This window comes from Camelus dromedarius, chromosome 31, assembly GCF_036321535.1.
Source record: "Camelus dromedarius isolate mCamDro1 chromosome 31, mCamDro1.pat, whole genome shotgun sequence".
In the NCBI taxonomy this organism is placed as follows: domain Eukaryota; kingdom Metazoa; phylum Chordata; class Mammalia; order Artiodactyla; family Camelidae; genus Camelus; species Camelus dromedarius.
In genome coordinates this window covers 11153574-11174148 of record NC_087466.1, presented here as the reverse complement: position 1 = coordinate 11174148, position 20575 = coordinate 11153574, and the positions used below count along the sequence as shown (strand labels likewise).

At 58.5% G+C, this 20575-nt stretch overlaps 1 protein-coding gene across 4 annotated transcripts in view; it reads left to right on the top strand.

Moving 5' to 3' along the window:
- The window catches only part of RBM19 (RNA binding motif protein 19), a 132083-nt gene that overhangs the window by 97014 nt on the left and 14494 nt on the right, over positions 1-20575 (top strand). For 2 of the 4 annotated variants that reach the window (XM_031442856.2, XM_031442852.2), the window contains exon 24: positions 7717-7829. In XM_031442856.2, coding sequence (XP_031298716.2) covers positions 7717-7814 — 98 coding nt within the window. In that variant the 3' untranslated portion in view covers positions 7815-7829. The other 2 variants (XM_031442854.2, XM_031442851.2) reach the window with 2 other exon arrangements.

Here is a 20575-nt window from a genome sequence, read left to right as displayed (position 1 = left end):
CATAGGACAGAACATTTTCAAAAGATCGGGGACCAGGAGAGCCTGTTATCCCTACGCCAGCCCTTGCAAATATGCCTCCTTGATCTTGGCCGTGAAAACATAATCATCGGGCTTTAAAAAATCACAGTCAAGAAAGTTCAAGCAAGTATGTGAAGTCACAGAATTTATTATTCAAAATATCCCTCTGCCTTGGGTCTTTCCAGCTACCCGGGGACAGGACATGCCTATAAGCCCTCCTGGCCTAGGTTTTTATTCCTCCATTTGGGTGCCTGTAGTTCCCTCCTTAAGGCTTTGCTGTAGCGGCCCTTCCTCCAGAGGTGTCAAAGTCTCCAGCAGGTGAGGGGGGACTGTCCCAGATTGTAGTAAAGGTGTGCCCGCCACCTCCTTGGAAGCGGGCTGCCGCCCCTGTCCAGGGTGCTGAATTTTGTTCTTTCTCCGGCTCCCAGCCGTGTTGGTGGGCAGCACCAGGAGAGAGACTGAAATTGGAATGGAGACCTACTGTTTCTCACACACACCCCAGCTGGTGGAAGCAGAACTGGAGAGAATAAAAATCAAGAAGCAGAAATTGTCTTGGTCAAGGTGGCTCCTAGGTGGCAGCTGCTAGCAAGAGTGGAAATGGCTGGGCTGTGGGGAGGGAGCCACGTTCAGAGAGCTGAAGGTTCCTCCCTGCAGAGGTGCTGGGGAGGCCCGAGGGGCGTGAAGCAAGCTGGAGCAGGTGTCCTCCGAGTCACCCCCCTCCTCCCTCCTCCCACCCCCGTGTCCCGAGCCTCTTTGAGTGGTGTTTTGGAAATATTTCCAAGCGCTCCAGCAATATTCTACACACTCTCTTCCCCTTCCCCTGGGAGATGCTGTCCGTGCGGGGAAGGTACTTGCTCCCAATCCAGCTAAATTGTTATTGACTTGTGTTCTCTGCGTTCTGCAAACATTTCACTCAGCCGTCGCCAGCGAGGCCAGGAATCCCTGCTAGGGCTAACGGGGAAACCAGCTGTGCCGGGCCATTTCTCCTGCTCTTCCTCATCGATCACGGAATTAAACTGACAGGAGGAGAATTTCAGAGCAACTTGGGAGGGGAAGGGACTGGGCCCGGATTGGACGAGGAATCCGGGACCTGGGGACCAGAGTACTGGAAATAGGGGCAGGAGGAGGGTGGACTTGCTTCCAGGGTTGTGGCTGGCAGCAGGGGGTGGGCCGGGTTTGTTTCTGAACTGCAGGCTGGTCCAGGCCTGAGAAACCCAAGGAAAACACACAGACGGCGAGGTTGTTATTACTGCTTCATGACCACTAGTGAAACTAGTAGGGGTTTGTAGACAGAGGAGAGAGAGAAAAAAGCAGAGGCCACGCTGGTGAGCCATCGGCTGAGGACAGCCCCAGATCTTTATCTTTGCCTAGAAGAAGAAAAAAGGTGTTTTTTAAATTAGTCACCACTATTTTTATATCAGAGGATTTGATCTAAAATCGAGATTCTGATCTCTCTTTAGAAATCAGGTCTGCCTACCCCTCGTCCTTTACATGCCCTTTTTTTTTTTTTTTCATTTGCTGCAGTCCACAGTCCTCCCTATAGTCACCCACCCAGACTGTTTATCTCCTTCACATCCCACTTACAGATCCTGGTACAGACAGCATCCCACCTTGGCCCTTGAGACAATGTTACCGATTCTTTCTTCTTAGCCTCTACTTCCAACCCAAGGCCTATCCCAAGAGAAGAGGGAGAGACAGCTAATGTCAACCGAGCCCCTAGAAAAGGGAAGCCCCCCCCCCAGGCCTGAGACAGGAGAGTGGGGGATGCCTTCCAGCCTTTCCTAGTTTCTTTTTCTTTTTTCCTCTGCAATGAGTCACCTTCCCCTGCCTCCCCGGTCCTCACAGGCTGCTCCACATCTGTAACTAATGCAAACACATGCAGGACCAAGCCCCAAAGCCCCCAGGCTTAGCCCAGCCCCACAGCCCTACCATGGGCTAAATCCACGATAATCCAGGCCAGGAGCCTTCACCAACCCTGCTGGATGGCGAGCCGCCAGTTCAGCCGCCTGAAACTCCTGTGTCGTCCTGCCCAGGACACCCAGAGCAGAGAAAGGTTGACCTGCTGGCTGTACCGGGGTCCCCTGCTTCACAGGGGGCCAGAGTCCTTAGCACCTTGATTAATGACAGCAGTCGTCACAACAGGCTTTGTAGCCAGTGCCCACCCCAGGCCACTGACATCAGATCCTCTGGGGGTGGGGTCCAGGTATCCGGTTTCCTAGATGATTCTACCGGGCCGCGGGGTGGGAATCAATAGCCTCTTGGGAAAATGGCTGATGCAGTCAGGTGGGTGCTGCCAACCACGCGGCCTCAGTCTGTTTCATACCTTTCCTGTTGAGGAGTCCCTTCCGAGGCGTCTGGGCTGGTGTCTCCCCCTGCAGGGCGGGCAGCTGAGACACAGGACCACAGGCGTGTGTGACAGGAAGGCCCCAGGACCAGCCTGATCTGAGCTCAAGGCCCCATTGGGGGAGTCTTCCAAAAAGCTCTAGAACAGCTGTTTCCGCACCTGAAAAATGGGGAGTAACATCACCCAGCTCGTGGGATGTCTGTAAGTCCACACCCAGCGTGCTGCCTGGGGCCCGAAGAGCTGGACCCGAGGCCCGAGGCCCCATTTAACAGATAGGAACACTGAGGAATGGAGTTAAGCAGCTCCCTTAAATCCCTCAGGTGGCAGAGGTGGGTCCAGAGCCCAGTCTCCCACCTGCTGGCTCTGAGCAAAGGGCTTTCAGGTCACACCTGGTTTCTAGCAGGACCAGCTGTGTTTTGAAAAGGCACATCCCTGAAACAGCCTTCTTGTACCCATTAGGGCCACTCATTTGACCTTAGGTGCCTGGCTGAGTGCCTTTTATCCTGTGAGCATCGAGTGTGTGCCTGCTGTAAACAGCCCCGGGGTGCAGACCCATCTGAGGGCCTGGGGGTTTTGCCCGCAGGGGCTGTGAGTCAGGAGGAAGGGGGTGCTGGGCCAGCCCAGCCTTCAGGGTGCTGGCCCCTCTCATTACGTACGCCTAGTGTCTCCAGCACCCTAATGTCCCCAGGGGTGGGGGTCGCAGGTTGCTTGTGTCCCTCAGTGGCCTGGGACAGCAGGCCACTGAGTCTGAAGGTTGTGGGGCCTTGTTCCAACCTGGAATCTCGCCCTCCACTCTCCACCCCAACCTCCTTCCTCTCCCCTCAAGGGACGAGCAGGGGAGAGAGCTGCACCTGGCCTCTCTGCTTGCCCAGGCCTCACCTGCCCTTTGTTTCGGGGAGTAGCAAGCTCAGGGCCCTCCTGGAACAGGCAGAAAACACGGAAATAAATGCAGTCTTCCGTCTCCATGGGCAACTAGCACACAGTGCATTGGTTACCCTTAGGTGGGGACATGGGCCCAGTGTGGCCAGATCAGCCAGATTCAGGAGAAACTAGAAATGGAGATTCTTGTGTAGCCTTTCCTGTTTTTACATGTTAGAACTAATTTTTTTTTTAACATTAAATGATGTCAGCAAATCTAGATGCTCTTCAGTGAACCCGCCACGTGAGGCCCTGCTTCGGCCAGGCGGGGGGGTGCAATGAGCAGGCGCCACTGTGCAGCACGCCCCTCAGAACTGTCCCCCTGGGAGTCGAGGGAGCTGGGACATTTCTCCAGGGGGCTTAAATCCCTGACACTCCAGGCCTGCCCCGTGCCCTGGCCTTGTGTGCCCTTGTGGCCAGAGACACCCCTAGCCCTGCAGGTGGGGAGCCCTTAACGTGTCCCAGAGCTGCCCACTTACTCTGAAGATGGCCGCCAGGATGGGGCACCCACGGCGACCACTGCGGTTGTCCAGGGCTGGTACTGCTGTCCCCAGTTTATAGAGGAGGGAAGTGACCTGCCCACGTGCTCACAGTAACAGCGTCCATTAATGACAGCAAGGATGGCTCACCTTAACTGAGTGCCTACTGCGTGCAGGGCACTGTTGTCAGGGCCTTCAGTAACTGCCGAGACTGAGCACAGAGAGGGGAGGCCCCTGGCCTCAGGTGGCCCAGCAGGGAGCAGCCGGCTTCCATCTGATCCCGGCAGCCCGGCTCCAGCCAGCAACGCCATCAGCTCCAAACCCAGCATCCCGGGTGGTCACACCTGCCTCTCGTCAGGGTTCCTTTCGGAGTCCCCTGCTCCCCCGACCAGCCACACTCTTCTCCACAGCCCCCACCTCCTCTGCCTTTCCTCAACTTCTGCCTCCAGAACAAAACCCCGTGAAGTGCTTTCTCTTGTCCTCCCAACAGCCCCCAACCCGCCCGCTCGCGCATCTCTCCGCCCGCCTGTGCACGCAGGGCGACGGTGCCAGCCAGGGACAGGAGAGAGACGCAGGCTGGCATTCTGTCAAGGAATTAATTGAAAAATAAAATCATTAGATGGGAACTCCAGAAATGCAAAATGGTGGTTGGAGGGTGGTGGGGAGGGGGGCAGGACTGGGGGGTTGTTGGGGGACGGCTGAGCTTTTTGTCAAGTTAATTTCTCGGGTATTGATGTTTGGTGACATTCACTTGTTGTTTATCTTCGGGTGCAGCTGTAATACTGAAAGAAAACGCACAGCTTGTTTCGTTTATTTATTTTACACCTTTCCCAGTTCCGCATTATGTTTGTTTGGTGAAAACCCACTGAGGCTTTTGATGTCAGGGAAATGGGATTTCAGCAGCTGTTCCCGGCAGGCAGGGCGCGCCACGTGTGGGCAGAGCCAGCGAGGGGTGCTGGGTGTCGTTTGGTGGGGACACCAGGCCCGACGTGTGCTCGGGGGGGGGCCCGCTGGGGGCCCAGCCTGAGCCATTACACCAGCCCCACGGGTACTGAGGGTGCCAGGCTGGTGCATGAACTCACGAATCCTTACCGCCTCCCCGGGAGGTGGATGGGTCCTGTCTCCGCCCTCAGCGTACAGATGAGGAAGCTGAGACCCAGAGAGCTGAACTGACCCACGCAAGGGCGCTGAGTGTTAAGTGGCAGAGCTGGGACCTCGGACTGTCTGGCTTTCAGGGCCCTGGAGTTGCCCTAAGGTCGCTCAGGACTTCCTCGCCCCACCGCTGTCGTGGGACCTAGCCCCATGGGCACCGGCCGCGCCCAGTCTCCCCTGGGAGCTGGGCCTCGCTGCTTTAAAGACTCCCAAGCCTGTTCCTCTTCCCCACCTTTGCCTGCCCTGCCCCCTGTGCCTGCGCAGGGCCCACCTTCCTCTGAATCGCCCCAGCACCAGGCTCTCTCCTTCCCGTCAGTCGTTTCACAGGCGTTTAAAGAGCCAAATGCCTGTGGGGCAGCGTGGGTGCTGCAGGTTCCCACCCTGGTGCGTCTCATGCCACTGGCCTCCCCTCGGACCCCAGGCCAGCCCTGGCCCAGGGGAGGAGGGACCCACTGTCCCAGGAGCTAAGCCCCCACCCCATTGTTAGCGGCCGGGAGGGGCGACAGTGGCAGGCCCACAGGCCCGATTTTGCTCGCTGCTCTTCTATTTCCCAGCTCCTGTTACCTGCCCACAAATTCAATTTCCAGAGGCCATTGTGCACCTCCAGAGCCCAGCAATTATGAGGGAACAGAGCACCGAGGAGGGAGGAATGGAGGGAGGGAAGTGAGTGTCTGCGCCACGGGCAGCCGCCCCTGTCCCAGCCCATCCCGTCCCCTCTCCCTGCTCATGACTGACGGCGACGATGGCTAGGATGCCCAGCCCGAGGCTCCGAGCGCCTCCCACACCTCCCTCCTCACCCTCGCCGGGGGGCCAGCCCCACCGTGTGCCCTCTTCCCACCCCGCTCCTCATCCCCTTGTTAGACAGAGGCCCCTGGGCTCCCACTAGGTAGCAGGCAGTGCGCTGAGGCAGGGGCACGGCCACGAGTGGGACGGCTCTGTCCCACAGCAAAGAGACGCCTGCTGTGTGTCGGAGGTGCGAAGTGCTACGAAGCCGGGAGGGGGCTGGAGATGGGGGTCCTGGAGACAGTGGCTGGGGACTCTCTCTGAGGAGGGGACTTGGAAGCAGGCGTGAGCCAAGGGGGTTCTGGTGCCACCAGGGTGGAGGTCTCGAGGCGGGAGCGCACTTCACAGGCCTGGGGAGGGGCCAGCCAGGCGATGCCCCGGGATTGCCTCCCTGTGCCAAGCAGAGCTCCCGGAGCAGGAGTACCTGTTCTGGAAGGATCTCTCTGGCAGCTGTGTGGGAAATAGATGGCCGTAAGGATGAAGGCAGAACAGGGAGTCTGGTGAGAAGGCGGGAGTGCTTGGGTCAGACAGGTAGCCGCGGAGAAGAGGCGGGCCAGTGTCGGGTCAGCTTCTTAGGAATGAGCTGAATAGCCTCAAAGAGGCCAAGTTGCTTGCCCAGGACCACCTGGAAGAGACCTGAGATTCTCCGTCTTGAGGGCAAATGCTGGGCTGGGCTCTGGGGAGACCCCCTTGCCTGCAGGGAGCCCCCAGCCCAATGGGGAGATGGTGGCCAAGGGTCACAGGGTGCTTTGTTCCACCTGAAGGACTTCACAGAGGTGTTGTTTGAGCCAGGGAAGGAGAGGAGATCAGGACATCTCCAGCGGCCTCCATACAGGCCCAGTGTTGTCTGGGGGTGAGGCTGACCATTATGAGTGGTTAGACTAGCAGAGGGACTGACAGAGTCAGTCTCACCCCAGAGCTTAACCTGCCCCCACCCGCTTCCCTTCCTGGAGGTCCGAGGGGACCAGCACCCTCTCCAGCCCCCTTTGTCTCCCTGGAGCTCTCTGGGCAGCGCTGGAGATGTGTATGAAAAATGGAGAGACTGTGGGCTTTGGTGTGGCTTGGACTCAGATCCTGCCTTCACGACTTCCTAGCTGAGTGCCCTTAGACTAAACCTGTCTGTGCCCAGTTCCCTCACCGGTGAGAAGTAATAATAATATCTCCGTATGGGATTGTTGAGAAGACGGTGAGCCGAAGCACAGAGTAGACAATCGATAGCATTTGGGGCCCAGAGGAAATCTATTTTGCTGAACCCACCATGCTCTTCCACACTGTGCCTCTGCATCCCCATCGCCTCACAGAGAACTCCTCTGAACTCTTCAAAGCCCAAGTCAAATAGCCTGTCTTCTCGAAGGCCACCTCTAATTGCTATTCCCTCCATGCCTCCTCTGGAATCCTTGAGCACCTAGTCACCCTGCCTTTCCTGGACACCTGCTGGAGGCCAGCCGCCCACGATACTGTTAGAGTCTGTCATGCCCAGAAGACAGGGCAGCTTCCGCTCGCTTCCCCAGCTCTCACTTGACTCAGCCTCTCTGGAGGCTGTGGCTCCTCCGACACCAGGCAGAGCTCCGTTAACCTCCAGCCTGCTGGGTGGGGTCTTCCTCCCTCCCTTTCTACATGGAGCCCTTTCCTGGGTGGGTGGAAGGTGGGGAGGGGTTGGCCGACAGAATAGGAGCGTTCCGGGGGCTGGGAGTGGTGAAGCTGGAGACTGAGCCTCAGTATTTCTCTCTCTTCCTGTTTTCTCATCCCCTGTCCTTCATCCCTCCTGTCCCTCATCCTCTGATTCTCCCTCCCCCCGTTTCTTGTCTCATTTCTGTCTCCCTCTCCTCCGTGTCTGTGTCTCCACTCCGGTCTCTCATCACCACTCCCCTCTCTTCCATTCTCCAATTTTTTCCCCCGGCCCCCTCCCCATTTTGCTCTTCCCTCCCTCCTCCCTCCCTCCCGTTCTGTCATCTCTCTCTTCCTGCTTCCCAACCCTCTCTGCTGTTCTTTTCTCCTCTCTTGCCATCTGGGCTCCCACAGAGCCCCCGAAGAAAAAGCGGTCTGTGGTGTTGGATGAGATCCTGGAGCAGCTGGAAGACAGTGAGAATGACGGCGAGGAGCAAACCCTTCAGCTGTGAGCTGGCACCGAGCGGGTATGTGGCTCCAGGGCCCCAGGGACGGGGGACAGCCGCTCCGGCTTCTGTGCTCCCCATCTTGGGGGCCGAGGGGCAGCGCCGCCTGGTGGGGCGGGAGCAGCAGGCAGCCCCACCCTCCGCCGATCCAAGGTCGGGGGGACGATGGCCTTAGCCCACTACCTGGGCATCCCAGGCCCCGGATGCCTGGCGAGCACCAGCAAACGCTGACCGTGCCTGCTCTGTGCCCGGGACTGGAGGGCCGGAGAGCAGGCAGGGTGCAGCCACCCCGGGGAGTCCCTCAGCCAGCACGAGGACCTGGAAGCAGCCACAGACCAGTTCCCCCTTCCCCACCCTCCGCCGCATCCAGCCCAGCTGTTGGCTGTTCTCACATGAGTCCTCCCACTTCCTCCTGCTCCCAGCAGCCCTGAGACGCAGACAGGGCCCCATCCTGCAGGTGGGAAGGCCGGGGTACGGAGGGATTTCGGGGCTTGTGCCCCACTGCCGCCAACCTGGGAACAGTAACCCCGGTGAAGGCAGCTGTATGGAGCTGGGCGCTCTGGGGACCCCAGCCGAGTCACCTAACCTCCCAGGCCGCAGCCTCCTCCTCACTGACTGGTTCCCACTGCATAGGGCTTTAGAGAGAATGAGAAACAATAATCCCTGAGGAACGCCAGGCACCGTGCCAAGTGTGTAGGGCCGGCTCCAGAAGCTTCCATTCTTGCTCCCCGCTCACCACAGGGCTGCTGAGCTGGAGTTCCCACCTCGTCTGCCCAAGGGACTGCCCACAGCCTCAGACGTGGCCTCAGTCCTGTCCCATCCCTGCCACGTGGGACCGTGAGCCCTGGGTTAGTCACCAGAGCATCCTCCGTCTGCACTGACCAGAGCCGCTCACGAAGCACCAGTCTCTGAGCCCAGACGCCAGTCTCGTTGGTTGAGCTCAGCTGTGTCACTAACGGCGGACACCCTCTGCTCACGGGCTGGGGGCCCCGTGAGGTGCAAGGCCGTCCCCGGCCCTGGCAAGCAGTGTCCCAAGGCTTATCCCAGACTTGGGGCACGCATGTGCCCACATCTACTCCCGCCTGGAGATCTGTGCCCAGCGCACGCCAGGAGACAGGGCGATGAGGAGGAAAGAGCTGCAGCCCATCTGCCCTGGGTCTGAACCCCAGCCCGGCCGTCCCCAGCTGTCTGGCCTTGGACCAGCAAGGTCCCCTCTGACCCTCAGCTTCTCTTTCTCTAAGATGGGGGTGATCTTGTGCCTACCTCAGAGACCATGCTTGGACTACATCAGTCACTCCAAGTAAAGCCCAGAGCACATACTCACCAGCATTTCTGTTTACTTCTTCGTTTGGAACAGCTGGAGGGGGTCTGAGTCGGAGCCCAGGGATGTGTGTCAAATTTGGTCTGTATGTTTTTCTGGGAGGAGGTTCCAGTCCACGTCAAGCAGCTTTCAGAGTGGCCTGGAATCCAAGCAAGACTGCACAGCACTGACAGCCCTGCGAGAAGGAGCATCGTCCCTGTGGGGCAGGTGCTCCCTGGTCAGTCCTGGCGCATCCCTGGGACTTGATGGAAGTGACAGGCACAGACCCAGCGCGGCTCACCCCCAGTTTGTATCAGTAGGGCGTCCCACTGACGTCAGACCACAGCTCTGGATGGAGGCCCTCAGGTGACCAGGCTCCCAAGTTGCCGTGAGTCTCAGAGACGATGGGGCTGGGGTCCGCCCCTCCCTCTCCACTGCTTGGCCTGTTAAGGGCCACGTGGGTTCATCTGGTTAAATAAGATCCAGACCGTGGGCCTGGCAGGAAGGAGGCAACACTGGCACCTGCTTCACTGACCCAGGTGACAGCACTAGAACGTCCCCAGAGCAGGATTCGCCACCTCCTGGGGTCGGTGTGCCAGCTCGGGTTCTGGGTTCCTGGTAACCATCCACCACTCACTAGCCTCGCGAGGGCGGGCCAGTGACTTACCCTCAGTCTTCTCATCTTTAAAGTGGGAGGAACAGCACCTCCATCGCTGGGGTGTTAAGAGGCCCAGAGGACCCCCGACCCTGCAGGATGTGACTCCGTCTGACCCCAGGGCCTCGGTCTGTCTGTGACCTTCACTCATGCTTTACTGCGTTCCCTGTGTCCAAAAGAAAAAGCAGGCGGGCCGCAGGCCGAGCCCAGGGGAAGCTCAGGACCAGCAGGGGATCCAGGGGGGTGGGAAGCTAAGGGCCTGAGGCTGACAGGAGGGAGAGCCCCCAGCCACTCGCAGGGGGACCGTGTCCCGTTCCCTCCCTCCTGCCTTCCCCAGCCTGGCCTCTGCACCCCTGCCCCCCAGGGGCTCACTGGGTGGAGAGCTCACACCCATAACCAAACAGGAGCAACCACTTCAACACCCCTAGAGATCTTGGGGCTCCCGGCCATCCCACCTTCATGCCACACCTGGCTGTCACAGAGCAAGCAGCGGACTCCACCCTCACCCAGGAGCACTGCGTTTTCCATGCAGCCAGAGGGCTCCAGTGGGACCCATGAACTGGATCGTGGCAATTGTAGCTTAAAACACTTCAGCCCGCCCCCTGCCTGGCCTCACATGCACACTTAGAATGAAGTCACACTCTTCACTGAGACAGGAAGGCTCTCCCTCATCTGACCCTGCCCTTGCCCTTCATGTACTGTTCCCTGACCTTTGCAACACAGTCCCACCCCAGGGCCTTTGCACTTGCTCTTTCCTCTGCCTGGGACACCCTCCCCCCCACTTTTTTCCTGACAGTTCCCTCCCACAGCCCTGCCATTTAGAGATCTTGGTTTAAATTCCCCTCCCTCGCTCAGAGAGACAGCCCCCGGCCACCTTATCCAGAGGAGACACACTCAGCTCCTCTCTCAGACCCGACCCCCGTCCCCACAGCCCTCCTTGGATGGTCCTGTCCCTTTCAGCCACAGCACCTGGCGCAGGGGATGGCCTGGAGTTGGAACAGTTGTCCCGAGCCCTGTCCTCATGCCTTTGAAAGCAACTCTTTTAACAGGAGCTATTAAAGCTAGCAGCATTCTTATTTGTCATTATCACCTTCATTATTGCTGTTACTCTGAAATGAAGTGAAGTGTAGCTCGGTAATAATAAAGTAGAGCCAGGTACTTAGCCTGGCCCAGAGCAGGGCCCGTCTGGGAAAGACGGCCCTTTGAGGAAGAAGTACTGCATGAAAGCATTTTAGGAGAGAAGCATCCGTCCAGTGTGTGCTGGATGAACTGGGGAGACTCCGGGCCTTTGAGTCAAGGCAGCGGGGAGACTGATGGACACTGTTTCACCAGGGCAGTGGGGCACGGAGGAGCTTTCTGGGAGGGGGCTTCAGTTGAGTTTGAGTGATGATAGGTTGTCCATGGCCCCAAACCACCAGAAGACCTAGGAGAGGAGTTCCAGAAATAATGCACGGAGGTCGTGGCTGAGGAAGGGTGAGCCTTCTGATCCTCGTGTAGACGGGAGCCGGGCCAGGAGACAGGCTCACCCCTTCTCAAAGGCATCTGTGACTCCCGAACGGTCCAGAGAGAGCTAGGAAGAGCACGTGATGGGGGCTGGACCAGAGCAGGCGCCCGGGAGCGGACAGGGAATGCCGAGAGCCGGGGGGGCCCTGCACCTGGACGAGGCCTCTGGGCTCAGGGTGTTCAGGAGTGGGGCTTGGGTGGCAAGGGGAGACCTGGAGCGGGCGGTTCCCAGAGTCGGGAGCTGGAACCCAACTTGTGCACCACACGGCCAGCCCCTGCCTGCTCTGACCCTCAGGGCCTGACTCCTGCAGGTGTTTTCCTGGGCTCTCCTGCCCACAGCTTCTGGTTTGAGCAGAGGTGAGCGGCAGCGGGCGTCTGGGGGCTGGCGGAGCAGAGAAGCCAGGGCATTCCTCCCCCTCCCCCTGTCCTGGGAGCCCGGGACTCTGGTAACACCACTGCCTCCCCGAGGGCCCCCATTGGGGGGTGTTGTCGCCCACTGGCTTCTGCCTGTCCGCCCCTCCAGCTCCTGTGTAATGAGCTCCCCACCTGAAACTCCCCCATGGAACTAATGGCCTGTCAGGCACAGCCAGGAAGCAGAGGGAGCTGGTGAGGCCTGCTTGCTGGGCTGGTGGGAAGAGGGGCTTGGCGGTGACCTCGGGGAGGGAGAGAGGGCAGCAGAGTTGGGAGGACAGGCGTTTGGTTGGATTGTGCACGTTGGGCCCCAGAAGGCTGAGCAAATGGAGACCCGGGAATTGCAGAGGCTTGTAGGGGGTGGTGAGCTAAGGGCATGAGACCCCTGAGGAGGGAGGGGAGCGAGTGTGCACGGCTGGGCTGGGCTTGGCGAAGGAGGAGAGGCAGCCGAGGCCCCGGGCCTGGTGGGGAGGGTGCTTCGCCAACACCTCTGGATGGGAGAGGGTCCCCGTCAGTGCGGGAGGGGGACAGGTGGTCAGGCGGGAGGGCAGAGGTGAGCGGCAGTGACATACAGTGAGGGGAAGGGCACAGGCCCTGATTCCAGGAAGGCCTGGGTTGCGATCTCAGCAACACCACCCACTGCCTTCGTGACCTGTGGCAAAAGTCTTGGCATCTCCTGCCTTGATTCTCCTGTCTTTAAAATGGGTGGAAGAAGAATTGCAGCCTCAGGGGGTTTTTGTAAAGGCTAGGTGGGAGCTCATGGAGGGAAGGCGCTTAGCAGACTTCTGTATCTAGTGAACGCTGAATCAATGGTGGTGGTGGTCATTGGCGGCCTCATTATTATTACTATTCAACAAATAGGAAAGCTTATGAGGCTACCCCCAGGAAATGCCCAAGGAAGTCAGACCCTGGCATGTACACGACAGGCCTGCTGGGCACCCCCCACCGGAGGCACAGGCAGAACTAGGAGTCACCAGGAGATGGGTCATGGTGGAAAGGAGTCCCTGTATCCAGGAAGGCAGCCTGGAGGGGGTGCCCTCTGCCCAGCAGCCCCAGAGCGGGCCAAGCAGGCACGTGGTTTACCCCATTGCTCCCTGCACAGAGCCAGAGCCAGGCTCAGGGTGGCCCATGGCTGCCGAGGTGCAGCTGGGAACAGGGGAGCCCCTCCCCCAGAAGCGGCTGCCCCCGTGTTGCTGTGCTTGTCCCCAGCCCTCTCCATCCTGGGGTCACCTGTGGGCAGGGGTACCCCAGGCCCAGGCCCCCTGTGTCAGCGCTCCTAGGCCAGTCCACAGACCCGAGCCTTTTAGAGACGGTCCTCATAAGCTCCCTGCCGGCCAAGGCCCTTGGCCGTGGGTGGACCCCTGGGCGTGAGGTCTGCCTCCTTCCTCCGGGGAAACGCAAGCTGGCCCCTCCGTTCGGTTTGCACACTGTGCGGGGGCTGGCATGGAGGATGGTGAGACCAGAGTGAGCTCAGATCTCAGTGGAAGCGCCTTGACCCTGGGAGGGCCCCAGGCATCTTGTGGCTTCTCGGAAAGAAGAGGAGGAAAGGGCCCAGGCCAGAGGCAGAGAGGCTGGCGGAGTAAATCCTCAAAGCCAGCAGCCACCAATCCTCACCTCCCTTCATTCACTCACTCACTCATTCATCAAAGACTAGGTGTCCCTGTGTGCTCGGCAGGGCACTGGGTACCCAGGATGCAAGGACAGGGACCCTGGATCCATACAGGGGTCTGTCTCCCGGGCTTGGAGACCTGCGCTTCAGACAGAAGACAATTTCCAGCGGCCTTTGCCCCCGTGTTTTTCCTCCTTTCCTTCTACCGCCTGCTTGGGCTCTTTTGTCTTTTGTGGCAGGGCCCGTCCCTCCCAGCGCCCGTCTGTGCTCCGCAGCATCTAGGAAAGGATTAGTGCAAGCTGAGCATGCAGGCTTTGGTGAACAGAGCTGAGTTTGGTTTCAACATCTAATTCAATTTGTTCTGCCGAGATTGAAATATGAAATGGTTGCCAGTCAAACGTTCAAAGGACGGCGAAGGGAGAGTGAGCTCCTGCTGAAATTTAAATTTTAATGAAAATGACTTTAACCCTTTGGCACAGCTTGCAGAAACGGAACGCACACTCCCATCCCCCGGAAAAAGCCTCACCGGCCCTCTTGCTTTGCTGAGCATCTCTAATAATAGGTGATCATTTTATTTCAGCAGTATTAATAGTAACAGATTAATAGAATCCTTGCTTAATAGTAATTTGTCCTCCCATATTGCCCTGGCCATTGAGGTAGGCGCCTTCCCCTAGCTGGCTCTTCCAAGCCCTATGCCGGACAAGCCAGGCCCCCCTTAGATACCTGAACCCTTACACCTGAGCGCCTCCCAGCACCTGTCACAGCTGTGAATGGTTGTCTGTGTTGTGGTTTCCTGTCTGTCCTTCCTCCCTGGATTGTAAGCCCCAGGAGGGCAGGGTCCATGCCTGTTTTGTGCGGCACCGCATCCCCTGTGCCTGGCAGGTGGGAGATGCTTGGTAAATATTTGATGGCGGAACGAACGCTCCCCACTTTATCCTCCCAGCAGCCGTGGGAGATAAGTTTACGGGATGCACAGAAGTGGAGCCTTAGTGGGGCAGACGACATTCTCCGGGTGACACAGCACAAGGGGCTGCCACCAGGACTGGTGCCCAGCTCCGGGGAATGGGAAGTCCGAGTTCCCAGCCTCCATCTCTCTGGGACAGCGGGGGCAGCACGTGCAGGCGGGGGAGCCCAGCCCTGTGCTGGCGTTAACACACGCCCTCCTCTCTGCTCACCCCTGCGCCGCGGGCGGTGCTGCTGCCCCCATTCTACAGAAGAGGCGCTTGAGGCTCAGGAAGGGAGGCCGGCGTGTGCCGGAACTCAAAACCTAACCTCAGAGTGGCTTGAATGAAAGGCACCCAATCATTTTTCCCCTGTTGAGGCTTTTCCTGCTTCCGTACCTGCTTGCCATGAACCCCTCATGTGCTTTTTGATTTTGTTTTTAATACCATCAAATGCCATCAATCCCCTGTGCACGGGTACATGTTGGGGCTCCATGTGGCTGTGGAAGGCGCTGCCTTGCATCCTGGGCTCCAGGGTAGAGAGTGGGGGTGATGGGGCGTCCCTGAGACTCCCAGAGGACTGTCGTCTCCCGAAGACAGAGCCCGTGGCTTCATCCCTGGGGGCCCGTGTTGCTGCAGAGCCCAAGGAAAGGTCTGAACCTAAAACCCCCGGGTGCATGCACCCCACAGATGTTTGCTGAGACTGGTGTGGCCCAGGCCCGGCCCTGGGGGCTGGGGACGCCACGCCTGGTCTCAATGGAATTTGGGGAGACAGCCAGCAGATGTCTCCTCTGATGTTTTGTCCTCTGAGGCTGCTTTCTGTATGGGGCATCTGGAAGGGACGAGTGAGCATGCCGCTTGGCGGGGCCAGGGAGAGGGGGGCGGGGGAGCAAGGCCCCCAGGTGGGCTAGGTGGGGCCTGGGACAGAGCAGGGCAGACTCTTGCTGGCACCGTGTTGAGACCTGACTGCAGAGGGGCAGGGCCCTTGCTGTAATTCAGGGGAGATGTGATGGCTCCGACCAGTGGAGGGGAGGAGGTGACAGGCGGTCAGGTCCTGGCTGTATCCAAGGTGGAGCCCCGGGGGGCTGTGGGCCATGCGGCGCCATGGTCTGGGACCTTAACCCGGGAAGAAAGAAGTCAGCATGTGCTCAGACAGGCCAAGTGCAGGAGCTGGCTCAGAGGGAAAGCAGGAGTTGAGTTTTTAAGGCGTTGAGTTGGAGGTGACCGTCAGCCATCTGGTGGAGATGGAGCACTTCCTGGCGGACGGACATGTGTCTCCAGTTCGGAAGGGAGGGCTGGACCAGAGGCGTAGTGGGAAATTGTCTATTTTTCTTTACGAAATCAAAGAAGCAGCGTTGGGACTCACAGCCCCAGGCAGGCAGAGCTGGGATGTCCTAGCCCAAAGCTCACAAGTGCCCAGTCCATTTTGAAGCCAGTTTTAGATGCTTCCAAACTCTTTTGGCCACAAGACCCCTTTTTCCAAACAAAAGTCTTATGCAAAACCCAAGTGTAGAAAACAAAGCAGGGCTGCTCTGTTCAGAGTCAGGGTGCGAGGCTAGACACCCACGTGTTCATCCCCAACCCAGCACATGAGTGGTTTGAAACACTGATCGAAACATGTCTCATGAACCACGGTGCGCAGGCTTCCGTGGTACAAAAGATGTTTTAGACAACCCATAGAATTTTTTTTAAAATTAAAGTATAGTTAGTTTACAATGCTGTGCCAAATTCTGGTGTACTGCGTATTTCAGTCGTACATAGCAGCCACAGACTTTTTTTTTAATGTGAGTTTATGTTCATGTGTGTATTACAAATATACAGCTAGTTTATCAAGCCTATGGTTTTGCAAGTTCCAAGGAGGAGGTGAAAAATAGTGGATTTGTGTAAAGAAAATGATTAAGAACATGAATGTAATACAAAGAGGTGGTCAAGAAGGGACATGAATGATCTAAGCCAGGGCTTGGCAGACTGCGGCCCGTGGTCCAGATCCAGCTGCTGCCTGTCTGTGTCAATAAAGTTTTATTGGCACACAGCCACGCCCATTGGTTCACACATTGCCTACGGCCACCTTCCTGCTGCAGCAGCAAAGCTGAGTAGTTCCGACAGAGGAGGATGTGTGGCCGGCAAAGCCTGAAACATTTCCCGTCTGGCCCTTTACATCGAGTTTGCCAAGCCCTGATCTAAAGCAAGCCCCTCTAATTTTACCTCTCAGGAAGCCAGAGTCAGAGAGGGGGCATGGCTTCCCCAGGGTCACACCGTGGCATTGCTGCCCGTTCTGTGCTCTTCCTGTCCCTGCCACCCAGCGAGCCCTGTACGCTTGCATTCACTGTGTTATCCCGTCCCCCCCCAGCTTTAGGGGTGCCCCCCATGCCCCAACAGGCTCTGGCCATCACCCACCACCCCAGCACACGCCCTGAGCCCAGGGCCTTCTGGCTCAGCAGCAAAATGAAAGGGGTCCTACTATCCAATTAGAGCTTCGCCAGAAGCCAGGGCTGCGTCCCCTCCAGCTTCTTTAATAGACCCCACTTCCCCTTAATTGCAGCTTTCACGAAAACGATCCACTGGGGCCGCAGCGCCCCATCCTTGGGCTCAGGCCAACAGCAGACATTTCTCTGTAGTTGTGCAGATTTTCTGACGGCAGCTGCTCCTGCCTTCCCCGGGAACTGTCAGGAGCCCTCTCTTCTCCCGGTCCCCCCAAAAGATTCCAGGCGATAGTATCGCCACCACCTCCCATGTCTCTGTGTCGCCCCGCAATTTATGAGGCGAGTCTCTGCTGAGACAAGGCAGGGGCTGCCACTCTCATTGCCCAGGTGAGGAAACTGAGGCTTGAGGTCTGAAGCGAGCCACCCATGGCTGACTCTCCAGGAAGGTGCTGGGACAAGTCAGGCCCCCGTCCCTCCACGCACAGACACTGGCCACGGCCCCAAGTCACAAGTTTTGGCTTCTTAGGAGAAGGAACAAAGCTTGAGAAGCGTTGGGCTCCACCTAAGACATAACTGGAAACACTGGTTCCGAAATGCCTCTCAGACTGTACTCCCCATAGGAGCTGGGGTGTGGGCTGAGTAGGCTGGTCCAGAGCCCTTAACCCCCCTCCAGTATTTCCATTCTTGGGTTCGGTTGCCCAGCGCTCACAGTATGTGTCTCACTGCAACAGTCCCAGCTGGGGATCTTTCGTAGACCCTGAAACGCTAGTCAGCCTCTTTACCTGGTGCTCAACCAAAGACCAGCAGCCCCCTCCAAAGCCAGGGACACAGCCAGCCGTGGTGGCCTTGCAGATGGACAGTGACAGACCCAAAGCTCAGTGGTTTAAATCAGATGGACGCTGACTTCTCTCACATGACATTGGGAAGGTAAGCGGGGCTAGTCCTACGGGGCGCTGCACAGTGGCAGGGAACCGGCAGCCTCTGAATTGTAGCTTTGCCAGCCCTCCAGGCTTATGTCATCACACAGCCCAGGACGGCTCCCACTGTGCAGGACCCGGCCAGCAGGAGGGGCACGGACCAGGAGAGGACCTGCCCTGCCCTCTGGGGACACAGCCTGGACCATCTCGCATCACTTCTGCCAGCATCCCTTTGGCCAGAACAGAGTCACATGATCAAGCCTGCCTTCGGGGAACGCAAGGAAGGAGCCTTTCTCCTGGGAGGCCATCTGCCCCATGAAGACAGGGAGGTCCTCTTGCTGCAGGAAGCAGAAGACCTTGCAGTCAGGCTGCTGCCAGGGGTCATTGTCAACATCAGTTTGACTGTCCCTGATTTTTACCTTTTGAGCCGACTTTAGAACTTAACCCCACATGAGTAGCTTGCAAAGGTCCAAAAATATGCTTCCATGGATTCTTAATCCAAGAATTTGGTGAAGGGGTTTAAGACCCAGACACCTAATGTCTGAAAGTCTCTGGAGAAGCATGTGGCTCTGTTGCTTACACGCGGGGACAGGTTTGCTTACTGCCCTGTTCGCCAAAGAAGTCGCCTGATAGAGCCCACAGTCAGCAAGGGAGGAGACCAGCAAAGGGCATGGATGTGGGGGAAGGAGGGGGTGCAAATCAGGCAGTGCCGTCAGCGTCCCACACACGTCTTAACGTAGCTCACGCCCATCCCTTCCCTGGGCACCATCTCAGCACCAGCCCCCATCTGGCCTCGATGATCCGGACACCTCCTCTCCCACTTCCCCCACCCCCTCCCGCTGGTTCCTACCCGCTCGTCCTTCCCGTCTTGACGCCATTTCCTCTAAGCAGCCCCCCCACCCCGGCCACCCAAGACTCAGGGGCCCCCCTCTGGTCCTCCAAAGGTCGTCACTGCCGCGGGGCTTCCTCCTGCAAAGAGTGTGTGTGCTCTGTCCCCAGGTGGGAGCCTTTGAGGGCAGGGACCGGGGCTTGTCCACAATAGCAGGCACAAGGCAAGGGAGCGGCGGAGGGGGGGTGGTCCCCTCGGTATTTGCTGGAATCCAGGTCACCCCTGGTCCGGCCTCTGGAGAAGCAGGCCATCCAGAGACTTATTGCCAAAACCAGGAACATCCTAGCCAGCCAGGTGAGTCCAGCCCCCTCGAGGAGTCTTCTCACTTCAGGAGCGGTCATGCTGCCAAGGGACCCAGATGGCACTCGTCACGCCCCCAGGCGACCTCCTCCTGCTGAAAGGGCCTGTGTTCTTTGTCCTGTGAGCATCACAGCCAGGCGGGCCCCAGCACTTCCCCGGGGGTCACTGGCAGAGTCCCTCCAGCAGGGCAGCATCAACCCCAGTCCTCCTCATGGAAGAGGAGCCGCCCCCACCCCGCAGTGCCCTGAGCAGCCCGTGCCTTGGACGTGGTTCCCATCCCCCCCAGTTCTAAAGAAGCCCCAGGGCTCTTCAACAGCCAGTGCGTTCACCGTGGTTACCGAGACTGAGTCCGTTTTTTCTGGGAAACGTCTGAATTTAGAAATCGGAGTTTGGGATTCAGCCTCATTTCTCTGCATCCCGGCTCCTCTCCGATCCCTCAGCCTCCCTGCTCTGACTTTGGAAGCCCTGAACCAGGGACAGGTGGCACCACCTCGCAAGTGCCCGTTTTGGGGGGTTGGGGGGGTAGTTGCAAAGCCGGCCCTCCTTGTTCCTGCTCGGAGAGGCCAGACTCGATCTGTCTACTGTTCTAGAAAGCAGTCCCAGCTCCCGCACCTTTCTTCTGTTCAGCTGAGTAGCCGATCCTCGTAGAATATAGACCGATCTCTGTGCTTTCAGCCCCTGCTCAGCAAAGCAGTTTTTCAGCATGGAGAGGGACAGGGGAGTGGGAAGCGGGTGCCGTCAGCATCTGTACGTTCCAAGCTGACCATCAATATTTACTTTCGTGGCATCTTGCCTGGAGCAAAAGCCCCCCTCGGACCCTCAAGACAGGGTACTTGCCAGAAACCCAACCCCTCGGAGGTGAGAGGTTAATTTCCTCCCTTCAGCCCTGAAGCACAGGCTTGAGAATCACACCAGCCTAGATTCTGCCTCCTAAGTCCCCAAATCTCTGCATCTTCTTCCTCTGCAAACAGGGAGGATGGACAGTCCCTCCCAGGGTGATACAAGCCCCGGAGATGGACGCTGAGCCACAGCCCAGGCCCCGGGCCGTGGGAAGCACCATTCATCCCACTGAGTCTTACTGGATGCTGCCCTGTGCCGGGCCCCGGATGGTGAGCCGAGGACACAAGCCTTGGTACCCACGGAACTCAGCCCCAGACACCGGACACGAGACTGCAGGCCAGGCTGCCCCAGTGGCATGTGTGCAGGATGGTGCAGTGCACCAGGAGAATGATGATGGGGGGCCTGACCCCTGCTGGGGGCTCTGGGGGCACCTCCACCTGCAGGGGAGAGGGAGGTAGCTAAGCAGAGGGGAAGAGGAGGCAAAGGTGGAGCCGTGGGAACTGGGGCGTCTGGCTGCTGGCCTCCCTCCACGCCGGCTGGCGGCCCCTCCTCTCTGTCACCAGGCAGACTGGAGAGCCCTGCTGGCGCCTCCTGGTCCCGGCCACTGCTGGGGATGGACGGCTGTCAGCCGGAGGCCACCACTGCTTATCGGGGCCACTCAGGTCCCCGGGTCCTCAGAGCGGCCACCTCCCCCAGCCTGAGTCACGTGGCAGCCAGCTAAGGTTTCAGATGTATCCACTCATGAATATCAGTCAGGCCTGGTAATTCCCAGTAAGTGGGCTCCAGATTGACTGATAAGCGAGGCTTTCACCCTAACTGGGGCCGGGGAAGGAGAGTGGCAGTGGCGTGCGACGGCAGGCAGGTGTGCGCACCATGTGACCGGAATCGGGGATCCTGATGGCAAGGCTGCAGCCGGCCAGGTGGCCCAAGGCCGCTCCCTCCCTTGAAGGGTCACCAGACAGCTTGGGGGAGCTGGGGT